This window comes from Myotis lucifugus, unplaced genomic scaffold (genome assembly GCF_000147115.1).
Source record: "Myotis lucifugus unplaced genomic scaffold, Myoluc2.0 scaffold_128, whole genome shotgun sequence".
Lineage (NCBI taxonomy): Eukaryota > Metazoa > Chordata > Mammalia > Chiroptera > Vespertilionidae > Myotis > Myotis lucifugus.
This window is the reverse complement of record NW_005871176.1, coordinates 2,175,061-2,198,397: the sequence shown is the minus strand read 5'-3', so window position 1 is coordinate 2,198,397 and position 23,337 is coordinate 2,175,061. Positions and strand designations below refer to the sequence as shown.

The following is a 23,337-nucleotide window of genomic DNA, read 5'->3' as shown; positions in this document are numbered from 1 at the left end:
GTATTCAAGTTAGTGTCTATTATGTGCTAGGTACCTCAGATGCGAAGGTGACTGATACCCTGCTGCTTAACCCCTTCAGTGGCTTTTCCTGGCTCTTGGCCATCTCTCCAACCTCCTCTGGACCATGCTTCCCTCTTTGTTTTTCTCAGATATTTGAGCTCACTGTGCCACCTCAGAGCCTTGCACTTGTTCTCTCTCCTGCTCTGCACATGCCTGTTCCTTTCACCCTGAAGCTCTTTGCTTAAATAGTGCCTCTTCAAGACCTCTTCCCCACCCAGTGTAAGTGGCACCCCTAACCCACTATCACACCACATTGCTTGCTTTCATAATGCTAATCACTATCTCAAATAATCTTACCTCTTTATTTTTATTATTTGTCTCATTCCTTAAAAAAATTAGATTTTTTTCACCACTGTACCCTCAGCTAGAATATAGTGCATACTCAATAAATCTGTTGAAGAAATACAATAAATGAAGACATAATCCCTAATCAAGGAATTAAGGTCTCATAGTGGGACAAACAATAATCAAAATAAGTGCTAGGACAAGAGTTTGTATAAGGATCTAGGGCAGGGGTGGGCAAACTTTTGGACTCGAGGGCCACAATGGGTTCTTAAACTGGACCGGAGAGCCGGAACAAAAGCATGGATGGAGTGTTTGTGTGAACTAATATAAATTCAAAGTAAGCATCATTACATAAAAGGGTACGGTCTTTTTTTTTTTTTTAGTTTTATTCATTTCAAACGGGCCGGATCCGGCCCGCGGGCCGTAGTTTGCGCACGGTGATCTAGGGGATTAATAAAAGTATTCACGATAACATTTATTAAGTACTTCCTGTGTTCCAGGTATTGTTCTAAGTATTTACTAAGTATTATCTCACTTGAAATTCACAAGAACTCTGGCATATAGAAACTATTATCTTCAACCAAAAATGAGGCACGAAAAGGTTGTTAGTAACATTTGTCAAGTCATTCAGCTGGTAGGTGGAGGGGTTGGGATTCAAACCCAGAGCAACCAGGAAGGTTTCCCAGAGGAGCAAGGTTTGATCTGAGTCTAGGGAACTTGAACAGACTGGCCAGGCCAGGGTGGGGCATGCTGGAAGAACAGAAAGCTTCCTGGCAGAAAGAACAGGCAAGTCCAGGTAGATAGGCATGTAAAAGCAGGGATGGATGAATCTCACTAACACAATATTGAACACAAGAAGACAGACACAAAAGGGTATTTACTGTAATTTTCCACTAAGTGCAAAAACAGGCAACACTACTCAAGGCAATAGAAATCCTATCAGCAGTTACTCTCAGGGGATCGACTAGGAAAGGGCATGAGAGAGACTCCTGAGGTACTGATTATAGTCTGTATCTTCACCTGGAAGGTGGTTATAGGGGTGTGCCCACTTGGTACCATTAAGACTTGTGCACTTTACAGGATGCGTGTTATATTTAAGTTTTTAAAAATTAAAGGTCACTACAGTATTGGTGTAAAAAACAAAACACTCGTGATTTTCTAGGAAGTGCAGAACTTTCTTCGATGATAAGATGTAATAAGGAGAGGGATGTGCAGGAGTGGGGTAAGAACTGGATTTTATGTATAGGAATTAGGAAATAGAAGATGGAGCAGAAAAGGTCTCAAGAAAAGAACAAGATCAAAGGGACAGCTGAGAAATTTAACTGAATCTTCCCCTAACCAAGCAGATTCAGATACAATTGCATTTATTGAATGTTCCCGTCTCCAGTGCTGTGCTAGGGTGATCCTAGCTAGGAATAAATCAGGTGTGGAAGCGGAAGTTCAGAGAGGTGACGTGACTTGTCTGAGATCACATTCATTGTAAATACTAGAATTATCTTTGCTAGAAACATCCCAATTATGCCCCTAAGACAGGGCTCCAAAACACGAAGTATTGGCTCCAATTCAAGGCAGAGTTTGAGTTCGGAGGAAGTGGAGGGGAGGCCCTGGCTGCTTAGGCGGTGTAGGTGGCTTCCTGCCCAGGAGACACACCCGGCTTCAAAATCACCATTCTAGGCGGTTAGGTTGTTGCTAGGCACTAAGGGGGCCCTTGAGCTTTCAAGTAGAGCCAGTGCAGGGCTGCTAACCTCACCTCATTGCAAGGTCAGGTACAGAATGGGGAAGGCAGCCAGTCACCCGGGTTAAGCCTAAGTGAAGAGGCCCCTTTTTTTTTTTCTTTTCTGGTTTAATTTTACTGCCATCACCAGCCCTTACACGTGAATAAATAATCTCACTCCCTGTCCTCTTCCCAATGTAACACTTGGTCTCCTGTGAACTCTAGTTATTTGTGTTTACTAGAAGGAAACAACTTAAATCAGGGAGCAACCATGTGTCTCCTACAAATACCAAACTGTTCCTTGAGAATCAGCCACATGCAAGACTTGTGTTGGAGGCCAAGAATATAGAGATGTCATCTTCATGGAGCTCACAATCTGCCTGGGAACACAAACTAGAAGCTGTACTACAGTGTGATGTTTAGAACAGGGCATAGCACGTTGGGTACACAATGTACATATTTGTTGAGTGAACAGGGACTGATGTGTTAGAACAGCTCACAGGAGGGCTTCAGATGCCAAATCAAGGCAGACATCAAAAAAAGCTTCAGGAAGGTGACCATGCCTATCTGTGTAATAGAGTGAATAGGAGCCCTGACACTGTCCTGTGCACCAAAGGTGGCCAGTTAGATTCCACTTCAAGGTACATATTAGGATGCAGGTTACAGGCTCTACCCCCATCGGGGGTTGCAGATCGTTCTCTCTCTCACATTGCTGTTTCTCTCCCTCTCAAATCAATAAAAACACATATATTTTTTAGAAGCCCTGGCCAGTGTTCTCAGTGGTTAGAGCATTGGCCCTCTCACTGAAAGGTCTCAGGTTAGATTCCCAAAGGTATGTAGTTTGCAGGTTCGATCCCAGGCCCTGGTGGGGACACTTTCAGGAGTCCACCAATTGATGGTTCTCTCTCTCCTTCCCCCTCCCTCCCTCCCTTCCATTATTTCTTAAAAAAAAAAAAAGCCCTGACTGGTTTGGCTCAGTGGATAGAGCATCGGCCTGCGGACTCAAGGGTCCCAGGTTCGATTCCGGTCAAGGGCATATACCTTGGTTGCGTGCACATCCCCAGTGGGAAGTGTGCAGGAGGCAGCTGATCGATGTTTCTCTCTCATCGATGTTTCTAACTCTCTATCCCTCTCCCTTCTTCTCTGTAAAAAATCAATAAAACATATTTAAAAAAAAAAAAAAAAGCAATGGAGAAAATATCTTTGGGTGAGGATTTAAAAAAAAAAGAATAGGAGTAGGCTGGCAGATTGGGGGAGGGGCATTCCAGTTCAAGGAAAAATGTCCAATACATGCATGGCAGTGGGTGGAAAATGTTTAGCAAAATAGTCGTCATTGTTAAGTGCATTATACTGAGTGGTCTGTGGAAACTGACCACACATGATGTTCCTGGGAAGGCCAGTTACACTTGCGTTCTCCAGCTGCCACCACCATGGCCCCCTCATAGCCCCCACCCCTCCTGGAGTTGGCCATCTCTCCAGCAGCCAGGGCTGTCACCCACTCACTCAGACATTTTTCTATGGCACCATTGCTGGCCAGTTGCTAGCAATCTCATATTACTTTGTGGCCCCAACACTGATTTTTCACCAGTAGTCATCTGGCAGGAGCATTTTTAAATAATTAATCTTTTGTGGAATTTGGAGTCACAAAGGGAAAACTAGACACGAGACATTTTAGAAATACTTCCCTCTGGTTCCTCCACACTGTCCTCTTCCTTCCCCGTCACTCACAGAACTAAAATTGTCAGGGTGCTTTAGAATTGGTTTACTTTGATATCCTGGCAATGTGACCTTGTGGCAGGGTATGGGGCTAAAGCCAGATGAAATGGAGATGAACTCTAGCTTCTCCTCTTACTGGGTTTGTTTGGGGCAAGAAATCTCATCTGTAATTCACTTCCATGGGAAAGAACTGGTACTACAGAGGTTGCTGGGAAATTGTGAATTGTCCCAATTCTGGTTTTATAATAAGGGGATTGGGTCTTGGCTCAGTCACTTACCTCTCTAAACCTCACACTTTGGAGGTTGACTCCTACCTAAATACACTACTTTACATTTTTTACTAGGAAGTGTGAAACTAGGTATGAGCCATACAAAAAAACTATTCTGGCCCAGCTGGTGCTGCTCAGTGATTGAGCGTCAACCTATGCACCAGGTCACGGTTCAATTCCTGATCAGGGTACATGCCCAGGTTGCGGGCTCCATCCCCAGTGCGGGGCGTGCAGAGGCAGCAAATCAATGATTTTCTCTCAATGATGTTTCTTTCTCTCCCTTTCTGAAATCAATCACTCAATATATATGTATATTAATAAATACATTTTGCACATAGGAGATTCTCAAGAGACACTCGTTAACATTTCCAAACATGATGGGAAAAAAGCCCAAGACTAGGGAGACAGAAATCCAAGGGTCAGGTTCTAGTTCCACCACTTATCAGCCATGTTCCTTATGAAGCATGTCTGTGATGAACTCTATTAAATCAGTGGTTCTCAACCAGGAGCAAATTTGCCCTAACAGGATATTTGGCAATACCTGCAGACATTTTTGGTTGTCACATATAGGGGGGCTGCTACTAACATCTAATTGTTAGAGGCTAGGGATGCTGCTAAAGATCCTACAATGCATAGGACAATCCCCCACAAATAATTATCTGGACCCAAAGTGCCATGGTTGAAAAAAATCTGCTAGGTTCACTCAATTCAGTAAACCTCAGCTGTCTTGCCATAAAACCCTTTACCTGCATGCAAAACTTGAGATCACTGAAACAGCTAAGAAACTGGTGGAGGCTAGGAAATTCCTTAACACCAGGAATTCCTGATTCCTGCAGACCAAAGGAAATACCTTCACAATGTTTTGAACAAACTGAAGTATTAGAGATACTAGGACCCTATCAGCATTACTAACTCCTTTGCCAAGTTAAATTTATTCCTAGAATTAAGAATAGAAAGGCTTAACCTAGTTAATAAGAGGCAGAGTTCATTTGTCTTTATGTTCACCATATTTTATATTTGTATTCTAGCATCTAGAACAGTCCCAAAGGCCCAAGTACTAAACAAACACCAGAAGCATGGAGTTAATCATCCCTAACCCAAAAGGTCAGTTGTGAATTGGCACCAAGTTTGTTACCAGAGCAGATCTATAAATCCAAGAGCCAGGCCACAGAGGTAGAAAGGCTCCTCAGACTGGATCATGCTGGGGAAGCAGTTGCCGTTTACTGTCACAACCACAGCTACTGCTCCGTCTCAGCTGTCTGAACCAAAGTACAGGTCTCCAGACACAGCCAGGATGACCTGTTTCAGGAAGACCAGAACAGAATTGTCAGACATCTTTAGAATGAGTTCTGCAGGAAGACAAGCTGTAGAACAAAGGTAATGGAAATGGAGAAAGAGCAATTCAACAGCTCTGCCTGTTATTTACCTCTTATGACCCCATTTTGTCCAATTTAAATTCTGACTTTGAAAACAAAGGCCAGGCCTGTTCCTATTTCCCAGCTCAGCAAATGTGTTATAGTTCTTATCTCTAGCTCTATTCCTGACAAATTCTTTTTCTCAAATGCTGACTACTAAGAGCTACACTGATAAATTACCACAGAACATTTTTATTAAGAACCAAACAAATTTTAATATTTCAAGAACATCCCAAATGAGTTACTGGTGAGGTTACAGAAGTTCCCACTCATGCCACAACAGCAAGAATCAAGAATTCTGCAAGTTAAAGTAATTACCTCTTTGGATACATAAAAACAATATATTAAAGGATATCACAAAGTGCAAAAAGACATTCAGCAGAGCAAAACAAACAGCAGGCCGATTGTCCTAACAAGAGGGCAGAGAAACTCCTTCTGGAGTTCAGTCCCAGGAAACAGCTGCCTCGGGCAAAAACAGGTCCAGACATGGGTTTTGATCGATTCGTTACAACTAGTCAAAAGCAAACTCAAAGGAAATTGAGGTTTAGCTTTCCCATGACTGTAACAAGAACTTACAACAAAGAGAACCTTTAACCAAACATCTCATGTGTAGGTTGAGCAAGAAATAAGCAGTGAGACTCAGCCAGGGTATCTGACAATGGACGGACACTTCTGCTGCTGAGCTCTGAGCATCTCACGCAGGATGATCTGGAATTGCTCCTGCACCAGCATTTCTATCATCTGTTCCTTTGTGTGAATATCGGGTCTCAGCCACTGCATAGCAAGCGCTAGCAGATGCCTGAAGACTTCCCTGGGCCTAGATGGACCCTCACAGCGGAACTTTCTGAACATCTGCCTGAAGACGAGAGGATTGACAGGATTCCTTCCTGGCCCGGTCTGAACATTTTTGACACAGACTTTTTCAAGGCTCTTCGGCGGATGCCCAGAAGGCTCTTGTGGAACCTGGGCCTGGGGAGCCGCTGTTAGGACATCTTCTGGCTCCTTGGCCACCATCTCATTTGGAGGTGACATTATTTGATCATTCTGGACTTCTCTATCTTTTTGTGCCTTTGGATCTCCTTCAGTCGCCATTCTGGAACTCTGGAAAAGGATGACTCAGGCCCCTAGGTACAAAGGGAAAAGTCAGAGTCAGCAAAAACAGACCACCAAGGCTATTAAAACCACCCCGATCTCCTGGATCTGGTCCAGACGCAGGTTCCATTAGTTTTCGATTTTAACAGATTTTCTTTCTTTTCAGAGATGCAGTTTTTAAATTTTACTTTTCAACTACAGTTGACATTCAGTATTACTTTATATTGGTTTCAGGTGCACAGCATAGTAAAGATAATTATGTAATTTACAAAATGATCCCAATAAATCAAGTACCTACCTGGTACCATACATGGCTATTACAGTATTACTGATTATATTCCCTACTAGAGGCCCAGTGCATGAATTTGTGCATGGGGGGAGGGGGGGCTGCAGGAGGTTGGCTAGCTGTGGGAGCACTGACCACAGGGGGACACACAGACACACACACAGACACGACACAACTCCTACATTGAGCGTCTGCCCCCTGGTGGTGAGTGTGTGTCATAGCTACCAGCTGGTTGTCCGGTCATAAGTCGCTTAGGCTTTTATATATAGATAGATGTTGAACTTTACATCGCCATGACTATTTTGTAACTACCATTTTGTATTTTTTAAACCCTTCACTTTTTGCATGCATCCTCCTAACCAACCCCCTCTGGCAACCATCAGTTTGTTCTTTGTATCTGAGTCTGTTTCCATTTAATAGGTTTTCTTTTTAAAAATTGTTTTTATGGCTTTTTAGAGAAACATTGATCGGCTGTCTTCTGCATGCCCCCTTACTGGGGGTCAAGCTGGCAAACAGGACATGTGCCCTGACCAGGCATTAAACCAGCAATCTCTTGGGACAATGCTCAACCAACTGAACTACACCTGCCAGGCTCAATAGGTTTTCTTAATAAAGCTATTAGAAATTCTACTTTTATTTCTTCTTGTTGGATCAAGTATCACAATTGAGAAAATGTGTGGCTTACCAAAATGAAAAATGTAGACTTGGGACTATATTCCTTATGTTGAACTTTACATCCCCATGACTATTTTGTAACTACCAATTTGTATGGGAAATTGAACATCTCAGAATCTCTTTGGATGCCTAATAGCTTCAGCTTTAGCAAACCAACGTCGTGGGAAGAATGGAGTGGGCCAATCAAATACCTGTAAAATGCCAGTAAAGAAGGGCTTTGCTTCATTTGGGTTAGGGCCCCAGTCCGAAAGAGGGGTTATTTACAGGAAAACCACACCTTATGTTAATTTATTTTTATTGATTTTAGAGAGGAAGAGATGGAAACATTGAGGAGCAAAACACCGATCAGTTGCCTCCTGCACACCACCTACTGGGGAATAAACCCACAACTGTGCCCTTCCGAGGAATCAAACCCCAGCTCACCAACTAAGCCACAATGGCTGGGCTGCTAATTTATTTTATAAGAGGGGGAAGAAACTCAAATGACAGTAATGACTAAATTAATTTTCACATAAGGTTATGTCCAATCAAAGAATATAACTCCTATTATGTAGTCAGCTTTCAGAGATCATGTTTTTTCATTAACTCCCCTCCCTTAAGAACTAATTCCTCCCTAATCCACACGTAAGTGTTGACATTTAAAATCAGATCCATTGGCCCTGGACGGGGTAGCTCAATTGATTGGAGTGTTGGAGTGTTGTCCCAATGTGCTAGGGTTTCAGATTTGACTCCTGGTCAGAGCACTGCAAGAGGCAATCAATGAATGCATAAATAGTGGAACAGGTTGATGTTTCTCTTTCTCTTTAAAAAAATTTTTAAATCCCAGTGTTTAAAAAATATTGCTGTAACTCAGGGGGGCTTTGGATGAAAAGGAAATACTTGAGTCAAGGAGAGGGTGGATGAAATATTGTGGGAAAGCAGAATTTGGAAACTAAAGTGACCATCAACTGGAAAAATGATTACATAAAATAAAGTACTGCTAGCCATTCAGTGAGATACTGTGCAGCTTTGTAAAGGATGAAGCAAGCTTGGCCCTGGCTGGGTAGCTTGGTTAGCGCATCATCCAGATACACCAAGGTCATGGGTTCAACCTCCAGTCAGGGCACATACAAGCAACCAATGAATGAATAATAAACTGAACAGCCCTAACCGGTTTGACTCGGTGGATAGAGTGTCGGTCTGCAGACTGAAGGGTCCCAGGTTCGATTCTGGTCAAGGGCATGTACCTTGGTTGCGCACATCCCCAGTAGGGGGTGTGCGGGAGGCAGCTGATCGATGTTTCTAACTCTCTTATCCCTCTCCCCTCCTCTGTAAAATCAATAAAAGATATAAAAAATAGCCCTGACCGGTTTGGCTCAGTGGATAGAGCGTCGGCCTGCGGACTGAAGGGTCCCGGGTTTGATTCCGGTCAAGGGCATGTGCCTTGGTTGCGGGCACGTCCCCAGTGGGGGGTGTGCAGGAGGCAGCTGATCAATGTTTCTCTCTCATCGATGTTTCTAACTCTCTATCCCTCTCCCTTCCTCTCTGTAGAAATCAATAAAATATATTTTTTTTAAAAAAGATATAAAAAATAAAACTCAAGCTCCTTCATCTTTAAAAAAAATTATAAAAATAAATGGAACAAATTGGTATCTTCATTTCTCTCTCTCAAATCAATTTGGAAAAAATGAAGGCCTTGTGTTGAAATGTGAAGATGTCCGTTAAGTCACCACATCACCAAGGTGATCAATTTGCACAGTATAATCCCATCTGAGAAAACCTTAGATCTTTCTGTATTTCTTAACTTTTTAACCCTGACCCAAGCATATGCTGATTGATCTTAGAAAGCGGGGGAGGGCGAGATACACACGATGTGAGATAAACTGGCTGCCTCCCTGTGGGCCTGACTTGGGATCCAACCTGCAGCCTTTCCATGTGCAGCATGACCACGCTCCAACGTATTGCTTTTTAACCACAATTATGTGTCACTTCCGTAACTCCAGGGAGAAAATCTGAGTGAAAAACCCCTAACCCACTTATGGGAACACCCTTTTCGTAATTCTAATTTCCAACATCCAGGCCTTCACAACCCCGGCTTCTAGAAAGTATCATTGGAGAGTAGGTCAGTACTCACAGCTCTGAAAGAGGAACCCAGCTTATAAAGCCTACCCGTTTTATTTTTCTAATGTGGGTTGTTGGGTGTGTGTGTTTTTTTCATTTTGAAATGTGTTTTATTGTCTGCCTGCACGCCCCCTACTGGGAATCAAACCCAACTGAGCTACACTAGCCCGGGCAAAGCCTATCAGTTATATTTTATTTTACTTTCATCCTCACCCGAGGACATTTTTTTCCTTTACTTTTTAGAGAATGGAGAGGAGGGAGGCGGCAGAGGGAGAAGAGACATGGATGTGACATACATCAATTGCGTGCCTCCCGCACGCGCCCGACGCGGTGGCGGGCGGGCTCCGCTCTAACCACTGAGCAGGCAAACCCGCCCCGTTTAGATGACCGCCCGACGCTGCCTGCACCCACCCCCTACCGACTCGTTTACTCGATACTATTTCCTATCGGACTGTGTTGAGCACTTTACGAACCGCAGCCGCCATTGGTTGAATGTCAAGGGCCAGACACTCCGCGGCAGCTCTCCCTCGTCCAACCGTCCCGATAACCCAACGGGACAGTTAATTTTTTCCAGTCACAGACAGACAAACTGAGGCTCGGAGAGAGGGGGCACGTGGGGGGGACCGCTGAGCCGAGGAAAACCCCCCGCGTCCACGCCGACTCCTCCCACCAACATGGGCGCGGCTCCCGAGGCCTAGGCCGGGCCGGAAACGCGCTTCCGGCCGAGACCTCCTACTCCTCCGCTGCGGTGACGCCCAACGTCACGCCAGGCGGAGCGGCCGGCCGACCCTAAGGGCAGGGCCTCCCGGCTCCCAACAGACCGCGCGGGGGAAGGAGTCGGGGGGGAGGGGGTTCACCTGCACCTTTGCCGCTTCAGAGGCAGCTCACCACAGGAGCAGACACCCCACAAGCGACTCCGAGAAAGGGAGCCCCCAGCCCCGGCGCAAAGCTTTGTACCCCATTGCCGGAACCGGAAGTCGCGCCTGCCGGAAATAGGAAGTGGAAAAAGGATAGGTTAGAGGGGCCGGGTCTCTCTAGGCCTGGGGAGGGGTCCTCCGCAACTTCATGGTTTTAACCCGTGAAGGGCTCTGTTCTTCCTCTGGCCTCCTTCCTCTGTCCGGGTACAGCCTAGGCTGCTTTTCCACTTCCCAGAAGTCCTTTGTCTTTCCCAGCCGCAGTTTGCCCAACTGCGAAATGGAAAGAGGATGAAAGGGGGAATTGAGACGTGCTAGAAGCCGCGCGCAGCTGAGTGGGAGCCCCGCCCCGAAGTGACAGCCTGGAGTCTGCACCACCCCGAGGGAAGAGGCCAAAGGGAAGGCTGGGTGCTGCTGTGCTGACGGGGGTCCCGTGCGGCGCCCGGAGCGATCACTTCCCAGGAGGAAGCGGGCGCAGACTGTTCAGTAGCCCTGCCTCAGTCCAGACCCAGACAGAAGGGGGCACCTGCCGTGCGTATGTAGCAGTTCGTCCGGGTGCGGCCGTGCGTCTGGGAGGATCAATCGTCGTCCTGTGTGCCTCTTCCCAAGACTTTCCAGTTGCTTATGGTTATGAACTGACATTTTAAAGTCATACTGAGCTGGTTTGAGTCTGAGTTTAGTTTGGGTTTGAGTCTAGAACGGTGAAGGAAAAGCTCAGTGTCTGATTGGTAACCTGTTCCCCATGAATCAAGGCATTATTGTTGCGCACTTCTGTCCATCTCGTGTGGCTACATAATTCAAGCATTTTCACTGTTTTTTAAAAAAAACATATTCTTATTGATTTTAGAGAGAGAGGACGGGAGAGAGAAACAGCAATGATGAGAGAGAATCATTGATCAGCTGCCTCTTGCACGCCCCCTACTGGGGATGAGCCTGCCACCTCGGCATGTACCCTTGATGGGAATCGAAACTGGCGGAGGCTCTACCCACTGAGCAAACAGGCTAGGGCTGAAATACCATCTTTATATCAGCAATTACCTTGTTGGAGGCGAAGGCTCCCTGTATTGCAGTCTCCACGTGGCTCCTTTTAGCCTTAGTTATGGGACTTCTGTTCAGCTGGGTTTCAGGCAGTTCTGAATGATGGTTGTTCTGTAGTTTAGTTGTAATTTTGATGTGGTTGTGGGAGGATGTGACTATATGGTTTTTAAAGGATTTGAATTGTTGAGACTTGGAGATTAAACAAGAGGAAATTGAATTATTGATAAACTTGTAGGCAAGATTTCCTAAGTTCTCTGCTGCCCATGTGTGAGAAAGGTGTCATAGCAGGTCTCAGCCTCACTGTGAGGCTGGGGGGAGGAGGGCCCCTGAGGGCCCACTGTCCAGCCCCAGGGTGGAATTTTACACATTTGACTGCCCTTTATCCTACAACTATTTTGGAAAATTGTTCCAGGGCCCTTCCCTGGCCCATTAGAAAGAAGTAGCTCTTCAGCTTTTGCAAGTCTGTGGTGCCTTGGGACACCTGGCAGCTACATTTATCCCCCGGCGCTATCTGACTCAACACAGATGATTAACATACGCCGGTCCGAGAATGTCTCCCATCCTCTCCCACACTCCCATGACACGGAGGTCTCTGCGGTGCCTGACCCAGTTTCTTCCCTGCCCTCACTCAGGCCCTGCCAGACCCGAGCTTCTTGGGCTTTTATAGGAGTTGGCGTGGGGGTAAGGGCTGGAGGAGACTTTGTGGGAGAGACTTAAGAAAAATGTGGGCAGTTGTAATATATAGAGGCAGTGGATGGGAAAAAAAATTTTTTTTGAGAAGTATTGTTGATACATTCACTTTTGAGAAATTTGGCAATTGGTAAAGTTGCAAATGAGCACACCCTCCCACTCAGCGATTCCATTTCCCGGAATATACCCTAGAGAAACTCACACATGTGCACCTGGAGATATGTCCAAGGACATTCACTGAGGCACTATTTGTAACCACAAAGAATTGGCCCTGCTGTGACTGTCCACCCGTAGGGGGAGAATGATAAATAACTAGTGTTGTGCAATGGGAGACTCTATAAAACCAGCAGCAATGAGCTAGAGGTATAGACATCAGCCTGGATAGACCTCAGAAACATGATGTTGGGTAAAAGAAGCAAAATCATCCCTATGACATGAAACCTTGCATGTATTCTTTCTTTATTTAAAAATTTTAATTAGTTTATAGTCAATATTTTTTTGTATTTGTTGCAGGGGTACAGCATGGTAGTTAAACAATCATGTAATTTACAAAGTGATTCCCCTGATATTTGTGGTACCCACCTGGCACCGTACATAGTTGTTATTATAATACTACTGACTACATTCCCTATGCTGTGCTCCACGTCCCCCTGATTATTTGGTAACTACCAATTTGCACTTCCCAATTCCTTTGCCCTTTTCACCTAGTCCCCCAACACCCGTCTCCTCTGGCAACTATCAGTCTGTTCTCTGTATCTGTGAGTCTATTTCCATGCATATATTTTTAAAGATATATTTTTATAGATTTCAGAGAGGTAGGGAGAGGGAGAGATAGAAACACCAATGATGAGAGAGAATCATTGATGGGCTGCCTCCTGCACATCCCACATTGGGGATCCAGCCTGCAACCCCGGGCATGTGGCCTGACCGGAAATCAAACCATGACCTCCTGGTTCATAGGTTCACACTCAACCAATGAGCTGCGCCAGCCGGGCATCATGCATGTATTTTTAAAAACTCCAGCAATGCAGGTGCTCTCCCTCCCGGAAACACTCCTTTCCCTTTACCTTTCGCCCTCTCCCTCCGCCTCCTTGCCCCAGGCCTATTACCGTTAGCTTCCTCACTCCCAAGCCCCAAGGGCTCTTCCTTTACCTCTATGATGTGTTTCCTAAGCCCATTTTTCTAGGAATTACTTTTTCTGCCTCTGATTTACCAAATAAATGTTATCTTACAAAATAAATAAATACTCCAACAATGCAATATATTGTTTATAGGTATTTATATGCAATAAAAATATAACAGCATCAAGTAGAAAGATAAATGCCAAACTCATTTTATCAGTCAGAATAGGTTGGAGCCGTGCTTCTGTAACAAACACGGGAAATCACAGTGGCTTATGAAGAGTTTATTTGTTGCTTGTGCTACATGTCCAGCAGGGGTCAGCAGAGGCTCTGTCCTGGCTCCTCACTCTGGGACCCGGCTGACCTGTAGCCACCAGTTGCCAGAGCAAAGGGAAGGAGAACTTGGCAAATCGTCCTGTCTCTCAGATCATCCCCCAGAGCAAGCCACGTGGCCAAACCGAACTTCAGGGGGGCAGGCAAGAGCTATCCTACTAGGTGCCCTAAAGGAAAAGCAGTAATAGGGTTAATGACCCCACACCCGTGATGATGATGACCTCTGGGAAGAGTACAAAGGAGTCTCCACCTTTACTGTAGTTATTCTTTTCAGAAAACATGAAGCAAAAATGTAAAATCTGACCATTCTGGAGGGAAGCTACTTGGATGTGTCCTACATTATTTGCTATGTTGTACCTTTTCAACTTTCAAAATTAGAAGTATGATTTTAAAAGGTGGGTAATGAAACAACATTAATATTAAAAATGATATATGGGTGGCCCTAGCTGGTTTGGCGCAGTGGATAGACCACGTCGCGTGTGGACTGAAGGATCCCAGGTTTGATTCCCAGTCAGGGCACATGCCTGGGTTGCAGGCTCAATCCCCAGTGGGGGATGTGCAGGAGGCAGCTGATCAATGATTCTCTCATCATTGATGTTTCTCTCTCTCCCTCTCCCTTCCTCTCTGAAATAAATAAAAATGTATTTTAAAAAAAGATATATATGTGTGTCCTCACTGGGACCATATTTCCTTTCATGGTATTCAGGAAAAGCATGAGTAACGGAATTCGTTGTTTTTAATTTTGCTTTTGGCTGCATGGCAGCAGTCTTGGACCTCAACAACCGCTCACGGGGCTCCGGCCTCATTGTCAGCATTGCGTGCACATCTGTGCGTGCATCTGCTCCCTCCCAGCAAGGGCTCTCCCCAGCTGGTCCTACTCCCCTCTATATTCCCGGCCCTGAAATTTCCACAAAGAAGGTGCTAGGAAGTGTTCTGATGGATGGTTCTGATACGCTTATTTCTCTCTAAATAAGGAGCTATTTCAGGGCAGGAACCATGTCATCTTCCCCGCTGCGCCCTCGTCTGGAACGAGGAATGAATGCTGTTGAATGAATGAAGGACTGTAGTCCTCCTTCCCCAGCCTATCAGTGGAAGCAGAAAAAGCATGGTCCTTCCCACTCCAGCATGAGCCTCTCAAGGAGCTGGCAAAGTCAGTGTTCCTGCAGCTTCTACCATGTGTTCTGCATTGAAAAACCAATGATCATGTGTGGCTACAGAGGGTGACCAACTCTCCCGGTTTCAGCACTGAAAGCCCTGTGTCCTGGGATCCCCCTCCCTCCCAGGCAAAGGGGTGCAGGTCACCCTGTAGCAACTTCCCTTCTCTCTGGGTCTCATTCTTTTCTCATCTTCGTATGAGAAGGTTGCATATGGTCTTGTCTCTACATAGCGGATCTACCATTTTGGGAAAGGGCTGAAGGGGAAGAGGTGAGTTAAAGAAGGAAGCAAGCCTGGAGCTGGAATTTTCTGAGAGATCTTTAATATTTTTTTGTGTGCAAAGAGTGTGGATCCGTCCTGCCACCCAGGCCTTGGTTCTAGTTGCTTGCCATGGTCTGGAAAAACAAGGGGGCGGGGGAGACACAGAGTAGTCTGGTTAGGAGCACAGCTTCTGAAGCCAGATGGGACTGGGTTAAACTCCCAGCCATGTCACTCATTAGCTATGTGACCCTGGGAGGGTGACTTGACCTCTCTGAGCCTCAGTTTCTTCATCTGTATAATGGGGGTAATCATAGTAGTCACCTCATGGGGCTTTTTTCATTAAACTATTAACTAAGGTGCTTATTACAGTGCCTGGTACATACTTAAGCAGTTTCTACATGGTGGCTATTACTATTACAAACATTATTACTCCCCCTCACCATTCAACCCCAGGTGATATTTGCACTCTCACTGAGGCCTGAGCCTCTCGTATCACAGCTCATCATTACTGCTCATTTAATGATCTGTCCCCCCCCCACCCCCCCACAGGGCAATGCTTGGACAAAGAAAGGACCTGCACAGAGGAGGCACTTTCTAAACACTTGCTGAAATAAGAACGTTCAGCAGTTCAAAGCTCCACCCAGAAGCTATCGAAGTTCTTGGGGCCACACTGTAGCAGAAAGCATTCCCCAGCCCTCCGGAATGTCACCAAGGACCCCTTTACTCGTATCCTTTGAGCCCCTCCTCAGGATCTGCTGCTCTGAGCCCCCTCCTCCCCTCCCCTGGGCACCTCTCAGAGGAGCAGCTCATGGAGCCCTCCTGGCCACTCTGCCTGCTCACCTCCTGGATCCAGTCGTTAAAGGCTGAGACACGCGTGAACACAGTGGGCTTCTTGCGGGTGTTGCAGCCGAAGGCAGAAACGAAGCTGGTCACACCGTGGACCTGCCAGGAGCCATCGGCGGCGGGGCAGTTGAGGGGTCCTCCAGAGTCACCCTGGAATGGTCAGAGAGTGGGGGGTGGGTGGGGGGCTGAGCCATGTCTGAGCTGTAAGGAGTCGATTCTGACTTTGGGGGTTTTGAGAAACCTGTATCACTGGCCTCCCTCCTTTCATCCCTCCCACAGCCACCCACCACCCTGGTCTGAACCTCAGTTTGCTCTTTGTGATGAGGAATAGTATCGGCCTTTGAGATTTTTGTGAGAATTAAATGAGATGATAGATATATCATCTTAGCACAATGCCTAGTAGAAAGGAAGCAGTTCATAAATGGTCGTTCCCATTATTAGTACCACAGTTAACTATTCATGTTATTGTTCATACTTCTTTTTTTTTTCATTTTATACTCACTTCTAATGCAATAATAGTTTGGTTTAATTAACTTCAGGACAACAGAGACGAGGATGACTTTAGAAGTCAATATGCCTTGCTGTGTTGATGGGGAAGCCTGAGGACCAGGGGCAGGGCAGTGTGTGACTAGGACTAGAATCCAAAGGTCATGACACCCGGGCTGGGAATGTGTGTCTGAACTACCTAACTTCCTCCCAGTCCTGCTGGCCTGGAGGCTGAAGGGGTCAAGCAGGCAAGATTCCTCCAGCACCTTCCAGGCAGATGTGGGACCCCAGGGCCCTGGCCGCCCAGCTGAGTGGCTGTAGCCCAGGGAGCTGACTCACGTTGCATCCGGAGCGGATGTCCCCGCCGGCGCACACCATGGTCTCCCTCAGGGCACTGCCCCACCAGTCCCACTTGGAGCAGCGCTCATGGCCCACCACGGGCAGCAGGGCTTGCTGCAGCTTGTCAGGGAGTGGCCCGCCAGCTGTGGGGGTAGAGAGTACTGAGTGAGGGGTCATGGGGTGCAGGGCTTGAGCTGGGGGCTGGGAGTCAGGGCTGGGGAGCCTCAGTGTGGGGTGGAGGTTCTGATGGGGAAAATGGGGACCCCTCTTCCCACCCGGGCTATAGAGTCCTGTCCGCTTTGTCTACCTGCATTCCCGGGCACCCTGGCACTCACTAAAAATGTTTCAATCGGAGCATATTCACGTTTTTGGAGGAGAGGGCAGAAAGGCTGCTGCTGGGAGGAGGGATTTTGGGAAAAGTGCAAGGACTGGTCCCAGGTGTTGGACCCTCAACCTCTGTTCCCAGGCCCTGCCTTTTCTGGCCCACTATCCCAGCCGCCTATTTGAGGAGGGCTGAGCGGGGGGGGGCGGGGAGGAGGTTTCAGCACGTACTGTAGAGTCGGCCCCAGCCACTGATGTAGCAGGGTGCCTCGTCGGGCAGGACTTCACCGGCAGGAGGGAGGCAGGCGAGCTGGACTGAGTCTCCCAGCTTGGCGGGGCGGGACAGCTTGATGAGGGCGATGTCATTGCTGGGGAGGAGGGAAGAGCCATGGGAGCCTTCTTATCCCCCAGACCAAGCCCCACCTCCCAGCCTTTGCTCCAGATACTTCACATTCCGACCACATCTGCCCCTTTTCCCTGCAGACCTCTTCAGCTCCCTGCTCACCCTTGACCTTCACAGCTGTCCTCAGGTTTCACCCTGAAGTGGTTCTCACACTTCAGCTGCATCAGAATCACCAGGAAGGCTTGTTAAAACAGAGGTTGCTGCCCTAACCGGTTTGGCTCAGTGGATAGAGCGTCGGCCTGCGGACTCAAGGGCCCCAGGTTCGAATCCGGTCAAGGGCATGTACCTTGGTTGCGGGCACACCCCCAGTGGGGAGTGTGCAGGAGGCAGCTGATCAATGTTTCTCTCTCATCGATGTTTCTAACTCTCTATCCCTCTCCCTTACTCTCTGTAAAAAATCAATAAAATATATTTAAAAAAACAAAAAAACAAAACACAGGTTGCTGGGCCCCATCCCACAGTTTCCAATGCAGGGGGTCTGGGTGGGGCTCGGAAGTTCACATTTCTAACAGGCTTCCAGGGGGCGCTGCTGCTGCCGGCCTGGGACCAGCCTTTGAGATCCCCTGCTGGGTCTTCATCCACCCGCCTGTCACTCAACTCACTTCACCTGGGTCTGATTTTTCTCTCCACTTACTCCAGGAGCCCCGTGAGGACAGGTCAAGGTCTTGATCCTCATGGCCCCTCATTCTTGTCCTGCACTTTTTAGGGGTTCTGCACTCTGCTTGGACCTTCTCACCCAAAATACTGAACCATCCAGACACACAGTTTGCAGATGGTTGAGGCCTTAAGTGGCCCCCCTTTGTGTCCTCACCCAGTGGCTGCCTCCTTGACCTTCATAACCACCCAGGAAGCACAGAAGTTCACCCTTGGCAAGTGGTAAAACTGAGGCCCAGAGAAGGGCAGTGACTTGCCCAGGCCGCACAGCGACTTAGTGCTGGAGCCTGACTCTCAGTCCAGTGCTTCTCCTTTTGCCCAGGGTGCCGGGAACCCAGGGTGCACTGGGTGATAGCTGTGGAATGGAGGAACTCTTGATTTGGGAGACTGGGTTCTAGAGGAATCCTGGGCTCTGAAGCCAACCAGCCAAGTGGCCTTGGGGGAGTCCCTGCCCCTCCTTGGGCCCTGCTGTCCCCTCCTTAGGGAGAGAGGTTTGGTGTAGATGATCCTTAAAGGCTCTGCTGGCTCCGACCCTCAGCGTGTGGACCTGGGCACAGCTGGCTGGGCCCAGAATTGGCTTTGGGTGATGGAGGGCTGAGTAGAGGAGCCCCTAGGTCCCAGGCCTGAGAGTTCACTTACCCACAGGCCACGCAGTTGGGGTTCCAGCCTGGGTGCACGAAGAGATCCTCAGAGTTAATGGGGATCACCTGCTCGGGGCCCTCTTCCTCAGCCCGGTCATACTCTCCCAGCACCACCTGGTAGGTCATGGAGCTCCTGCCAGTGGAGGTAAGGTCAGTCCAGGCCTGACTGGCCTCCCTCCCTCCGTCCCTCCCGCAGCCACCCACCCCCCTGGCCTGCCAGGGTCGCATGCAGGGACAGGGCAAGTGAGGGAACTCACGAGATGCAGTGGCCCGCAGTCATGACCCATTCGGGGGCAATGAGGGTGCCACCGCAGGTGTGGTGAAAGGCTCTGTTCTTCTCATACTGCAGGGAGATCTGGGGGCCAGGGAGGGAGAAGCCTAAGTGTTTTGGACCCCACAAGGAGGGTGGCTACCCCTGGCTGTGTAGGTGCACTGTACAACCCTAGAGGGCCTCCTGCCTGCAGAAAAGAACGGCGCCCTCTAGAAAGACGCAGTGCCCAACCTACACAGCTGCTCACGGTGGCCCTGTCACTTTTCCACTGGAATCCCACTCGCTCTGTCCAAAAGCCCCTCCAACTCCCAGCCCCAGGATCTCCCCGGGGACCTCCACATTCTCTGCCCTCTAATTTTCTGTCTTGAGAGCCCCAGGCCCTCTGTTCTATCGGGCACCCAGTTCTCCTGAACCTCCGTTCTTTTAAGGCCCTTTCTTGGGCCCTCTGAGGCACAACCCACCTCAGGTTCTCGGCCTCTCTTCTTATTTCCCACATTCAGACTTTCAAAAGCTCCTACTAAACCAGGGGTTGGCAAATCATAGCTCCTGGACCCAAGTTGGGTTCATGGTCTATTTTTGTACGTAAGATTATTGGGAAAGAGTCATACTCATTCATTTATGTATCATCTATGCTTTCACGCTACAATGGCAGAGTGAAGTCATTGCAATGAAAACTGTATGGCAACAAAGGCTAAAATATTCACTCTCTGGTCCCTTATGGAATAAGGTTGCTGACTCCTGCTATAAACCAGTGCTATCCAATAGGAGTTTCTGTGGTGATGGAAATGTTCTATATTTTGGCTGTCCACTATGGTAGCCACTAGCCACATGTGGCTATTGAGCCACTGAATTAAAAAAACAATTAAAGACTAGTTTATTGAATTTTAGAGAGAGAGGAAGGGAGAGGGAGAGAGAAACATTGATGTGATCAGTTGCCTCCTACACATCCCCTACCAGGGATCAAACCCGCAACCAGGCATATGCCCCAACTTGGAATGTAGAATGTGCCCCGACTGGGAATTGAACCAGTGACTTGAACTGGTGACCTCTCGGTGCATGGGAGGACACTCAACTAACTGAGCCACAGCAGCTGGTGACATTATCGCTCTTTTCTACAATTCAAGGAGTCTAGAAATGAGTCCCCAGAAATCTCCCTCCCTGTGTATAGAGCCTGAAATTCTACTTAGTGCACCAACCCTTGAGTTAAACATTGCCCTCTCCAGATTCCACGTTTAACTTGCAAACATCCCTGTGAGGGTTATAGGTTGAATGGGCAAGACTGCCACATAGATTGTCCCAGGGTTTTCTGGCCTTTGGAAGCTGAAGTGGATACCAGAAGCAAAGACTAGATGCCTTGCAGTCGGAGCACGAGGTACAGCGCCTATGGCAGGAAATAGTGCCACGGGTATTGCTCTTACCTGCCAGGGCCAGCTGTAGGGGACCGCGTCCTCGCCATTGACCACCCGGGTGGAAGGGTGGTAAGAAGGTCGGCCACAGCCCGAGGCTGGAAGGGAGAGTAGAGGTGTCAATCAGCTGGAGGGTCCCCAGAAGCTAAGGAGAATTCTGGGTCCCAGTCCCAGCTGTGCCACAAACTGGCTCTGTGACCCCATAAAGCCCCTTCCCCTCTCTGGACCTCAGTAGCCTTGCATATGAACTGTGAGCATTTGGACTACAGCAGAGTCCCAGGGGTCCAGGGATAGAGATGAACATGTGGCCTCTTCCCAGGGCAACATTGAAGGGTTTAGTGCCCTTAGAACAGAGCCTAGAGCCTAAGAGCCTTTGAGAAGTGATAGCTATTACTGTCAGTCAAGGAAGGCGTCTTAAAGGAGGAATGCAGTGTGTCAGAGTGACCAGGAAAGGGTTAGAGCACAGAATATGGAGCAAGGTAGGAGGAGTGTGAGAGGAAAGTTGGAGGGTTAAGCAAAGGAGTAGAATTTCCAGCCTAAGCAGTCCAACCACAGAGCCCAAACTTTTCACCATTAGACTGTTTGCTGCCCCCACTGAGGACTCCCACCATAGCCCTTTGGGTCTTTCTCCTAAGCTGGCCCACCCCTGGCTTCCCCTCCATTATCCTGCTCAAGTACCAGGCTGAAAGCCCCCTGAAGCATGCCCTAGGTACAAGCTGAAGACCCCCTCCTATACGTGCTCGGTTCACGAGATCCAGGGCAGGGGGCAGACTTCAAGGGCTCCTGACCCAGTGTAGCACAGACACAGGCCGGGGTCTTACCGAGGGCCACCAAGAGGAGGGAACTCAGCAGCCGGAGCATGGTGCGTTTTGAGATGATAAGAAAGAGGCCCAGAGCCGGGACTCTAATATAGGGCAGAAGGTTGGTGGGGGACTGGACTGGGCCCCATTTCTGGAACAGGTGGTGGGAGTCCAGGTCTCCCACGGTCCAAGGCCATGGCCCCACCCACTGCAAAAGGGGGAATGTCAGCCAATGACAGGACCCAGAGTTCTACCCAATGCTACCTGTATAGTCACACCGTTCCCTCATGTGGCTATACAGGTGGCATTGAATGGCCTGCTGATAACAGGGGAGGGGGAAGGAAAGTTCACATGAGAACAAAACAGCCTCTTCCAGGAAAGAACATGGGCTTTGGAACTGGCCAGACCTAGATTCAAATCCTGCCACCTCGAAGCTCTGCAACCTTGGGCACGTGGATTAACCTCTCTGAGCTTCAGATTTCTCATCTCTAACATGGAATTGATATTAGTATCCACCTCAATAAAAAAAAAAATTTGGCTGGTGTGGTTCAGTGGTTGAACATGGGCCTTTCAGGAGGTCATGGTTTGATTCCCGGTCAGGGCACATGCCTGGGTTGTAGGCTCGATCCCCAAGGCGGGGCTTGCAGGAGGCAGCCGATCAATGACTCCCTTATCGTTGATGTTTCTAACTCTCTCTTCCTCTCCCTTCCTCTCTGAAATCAATAAAATCACATTTAAAAATTTTTGTTGAGTACTTTCTCTATATCAGGGGGTGCACCGCTAAATAAGACATGGCCCCAGCTCTCCTAGAAAAACAATAACAAACCAAAAAATAAGTTAAGGCTGTTTCTGAGTGTGGCGGTAGGTGCTGTAAAAAGAATGACATGTGAGTGACTGGGGTGGGAACAGGAGTAATGGGTCCAGAAAAGGTGACATTTGGACTGAGGAGGTTGTGTTTGAATGAGTCCTAGAGGATAAGTAAAGGAAAAGCACTCCAGGTAAAAAGGACAGCAAGTGCAAAGGTCTAGGAGCTGGAATGGACGTGGCTGGTTTAAGGAGAGGGAGGTCAGTGTGGCTGGATCACAGTCAAGGTGGAGAGTGGGGGGTGATGCGTCAAAGATGAGGAGCACCTACAGCTGAGTTCGCCTGTGATTCAGCAGTTCTGTTCCTAGTACAAACCCTGGAGGAAATCTTGCACATGTGCCCGGGAGGCGCACAAGTATGTTCCAGGCAGCCCTGTCCTCCATCCTTAATCACACCTCAAGTGTCTATCAAGGAGAATGTGTGAATGCATGTCTATATGTAGAGTATTCAGAGAACGGAGTATGAATCCGCAGTCAAAGAATGAATCACAGTGACATGCCACAATGTTGATAATTCCTAGGAATGTAAATTAAGGAAAAAAGGTCCTGAATAATTAAATGCAGGTTACTGTCCTTTTTTATAGAGGTAAAAACATACTTTTTAACTAATAGAAAAATTAAAAACATACTTTTTAAGGACTACAAGTAGATGAATTAAACTATAAAAAGCAAGCAGAGTGTGATGGACATAGGATTATGGATGGTGGTTGGCTGAAATCTGGCGGGGATGAGGACAGGTTACATGTTGCTAGAGGTTCTAGCTTTGCGTTAGTAGATTTTGTTTTGGGTTTATTGAAGGTTAATTTACATAACAAAATTTGCCAGTTTTAAGTGTAAAATTAATAAGTTTTGACAAATACAGTTATGTAACCACCACCACACTCATAATACAGAAGTTTTTTGTTTGTTTGTTTTTTATTGTCTAAAGTTTTACATATGTCTCCTTTTTCTCCCCACTTGACTCCCCACCCCCACAGCCATTCCCACCCTGGGCAAGCCCCTACCGCCCCAGTGTCTGTCCATGGGTTATGCTAATATGCATGCATACAAGTCCTTTGGTTGCTCTCTAACCCACCTTCCCTGCCATTTGTCTCTGGATCTATTCTTGTTCATCAAATTATGTTGATCATTCTATCCCACATATGAGTGAGATCATGTGGTATTTATCTTTCTCCGACTGGCTTAT

At 47.6% G+C, this 23,337-nt stretch overlaps 1 protein-coding gene across 1 annotated transcript; it reads right to left on the bottom strand.

Moving 5' to 3' along the window:
- Positions 1-15,163: 15,163 nt before the first annotated feature.
- CELA3B (chymotrypsin like elastase family member 3B) lies at positions 15,164-21,404 on the bottom strand. The gene is made up of 8 exons (XM_006094021.3): positions 21,310-21,404; positions 20,501-20,586; positions 19,069-19,166; positions 18,810-18,944; positions 17,345-17,481; positions 16,793-16,935; positions 15,965-16,117; positions 15,164-15,258 (listed from the first exon to the last, which is right to left on the bottom strand). The coding sequence occupies exons 1-8, from the start codon at positions 21,347-21,349 to the stop codon at positions 15,241-15,243; spliced, it is 810 nt and encodes a 269-aa protein (XP_006094083.1). The 5' UTR covers positions 21,350-21,404; the 3' UTR covers positions 15,164-15,240.
- Positions 21,405-23,337: the final 1,933 nt, after the last annotated feature.

Coding starts and splice junctions, on each gene's coding strand:
- CELA3B (XM_006094021.3), bottom strand. CDS start 21,349: ATGCTCCGGCTGCTGAGTTCCCTCCTCTTGGTGGCCCTCG. Junction 17,482..18,809: donor CCCAACTGCGTGGCCTGTGG/GTAAGTGAACTC, acceptor CCTCCTCCCCAG/CAATGACATCGCCCTCATCA. Junction 16,936..17,344: donor TGGCTGGGGCCGACTCTACA/GTACGTGCTGAA, acceptor CTACCCCCACAG/CTGGCGGGCCACTCCCTGAC.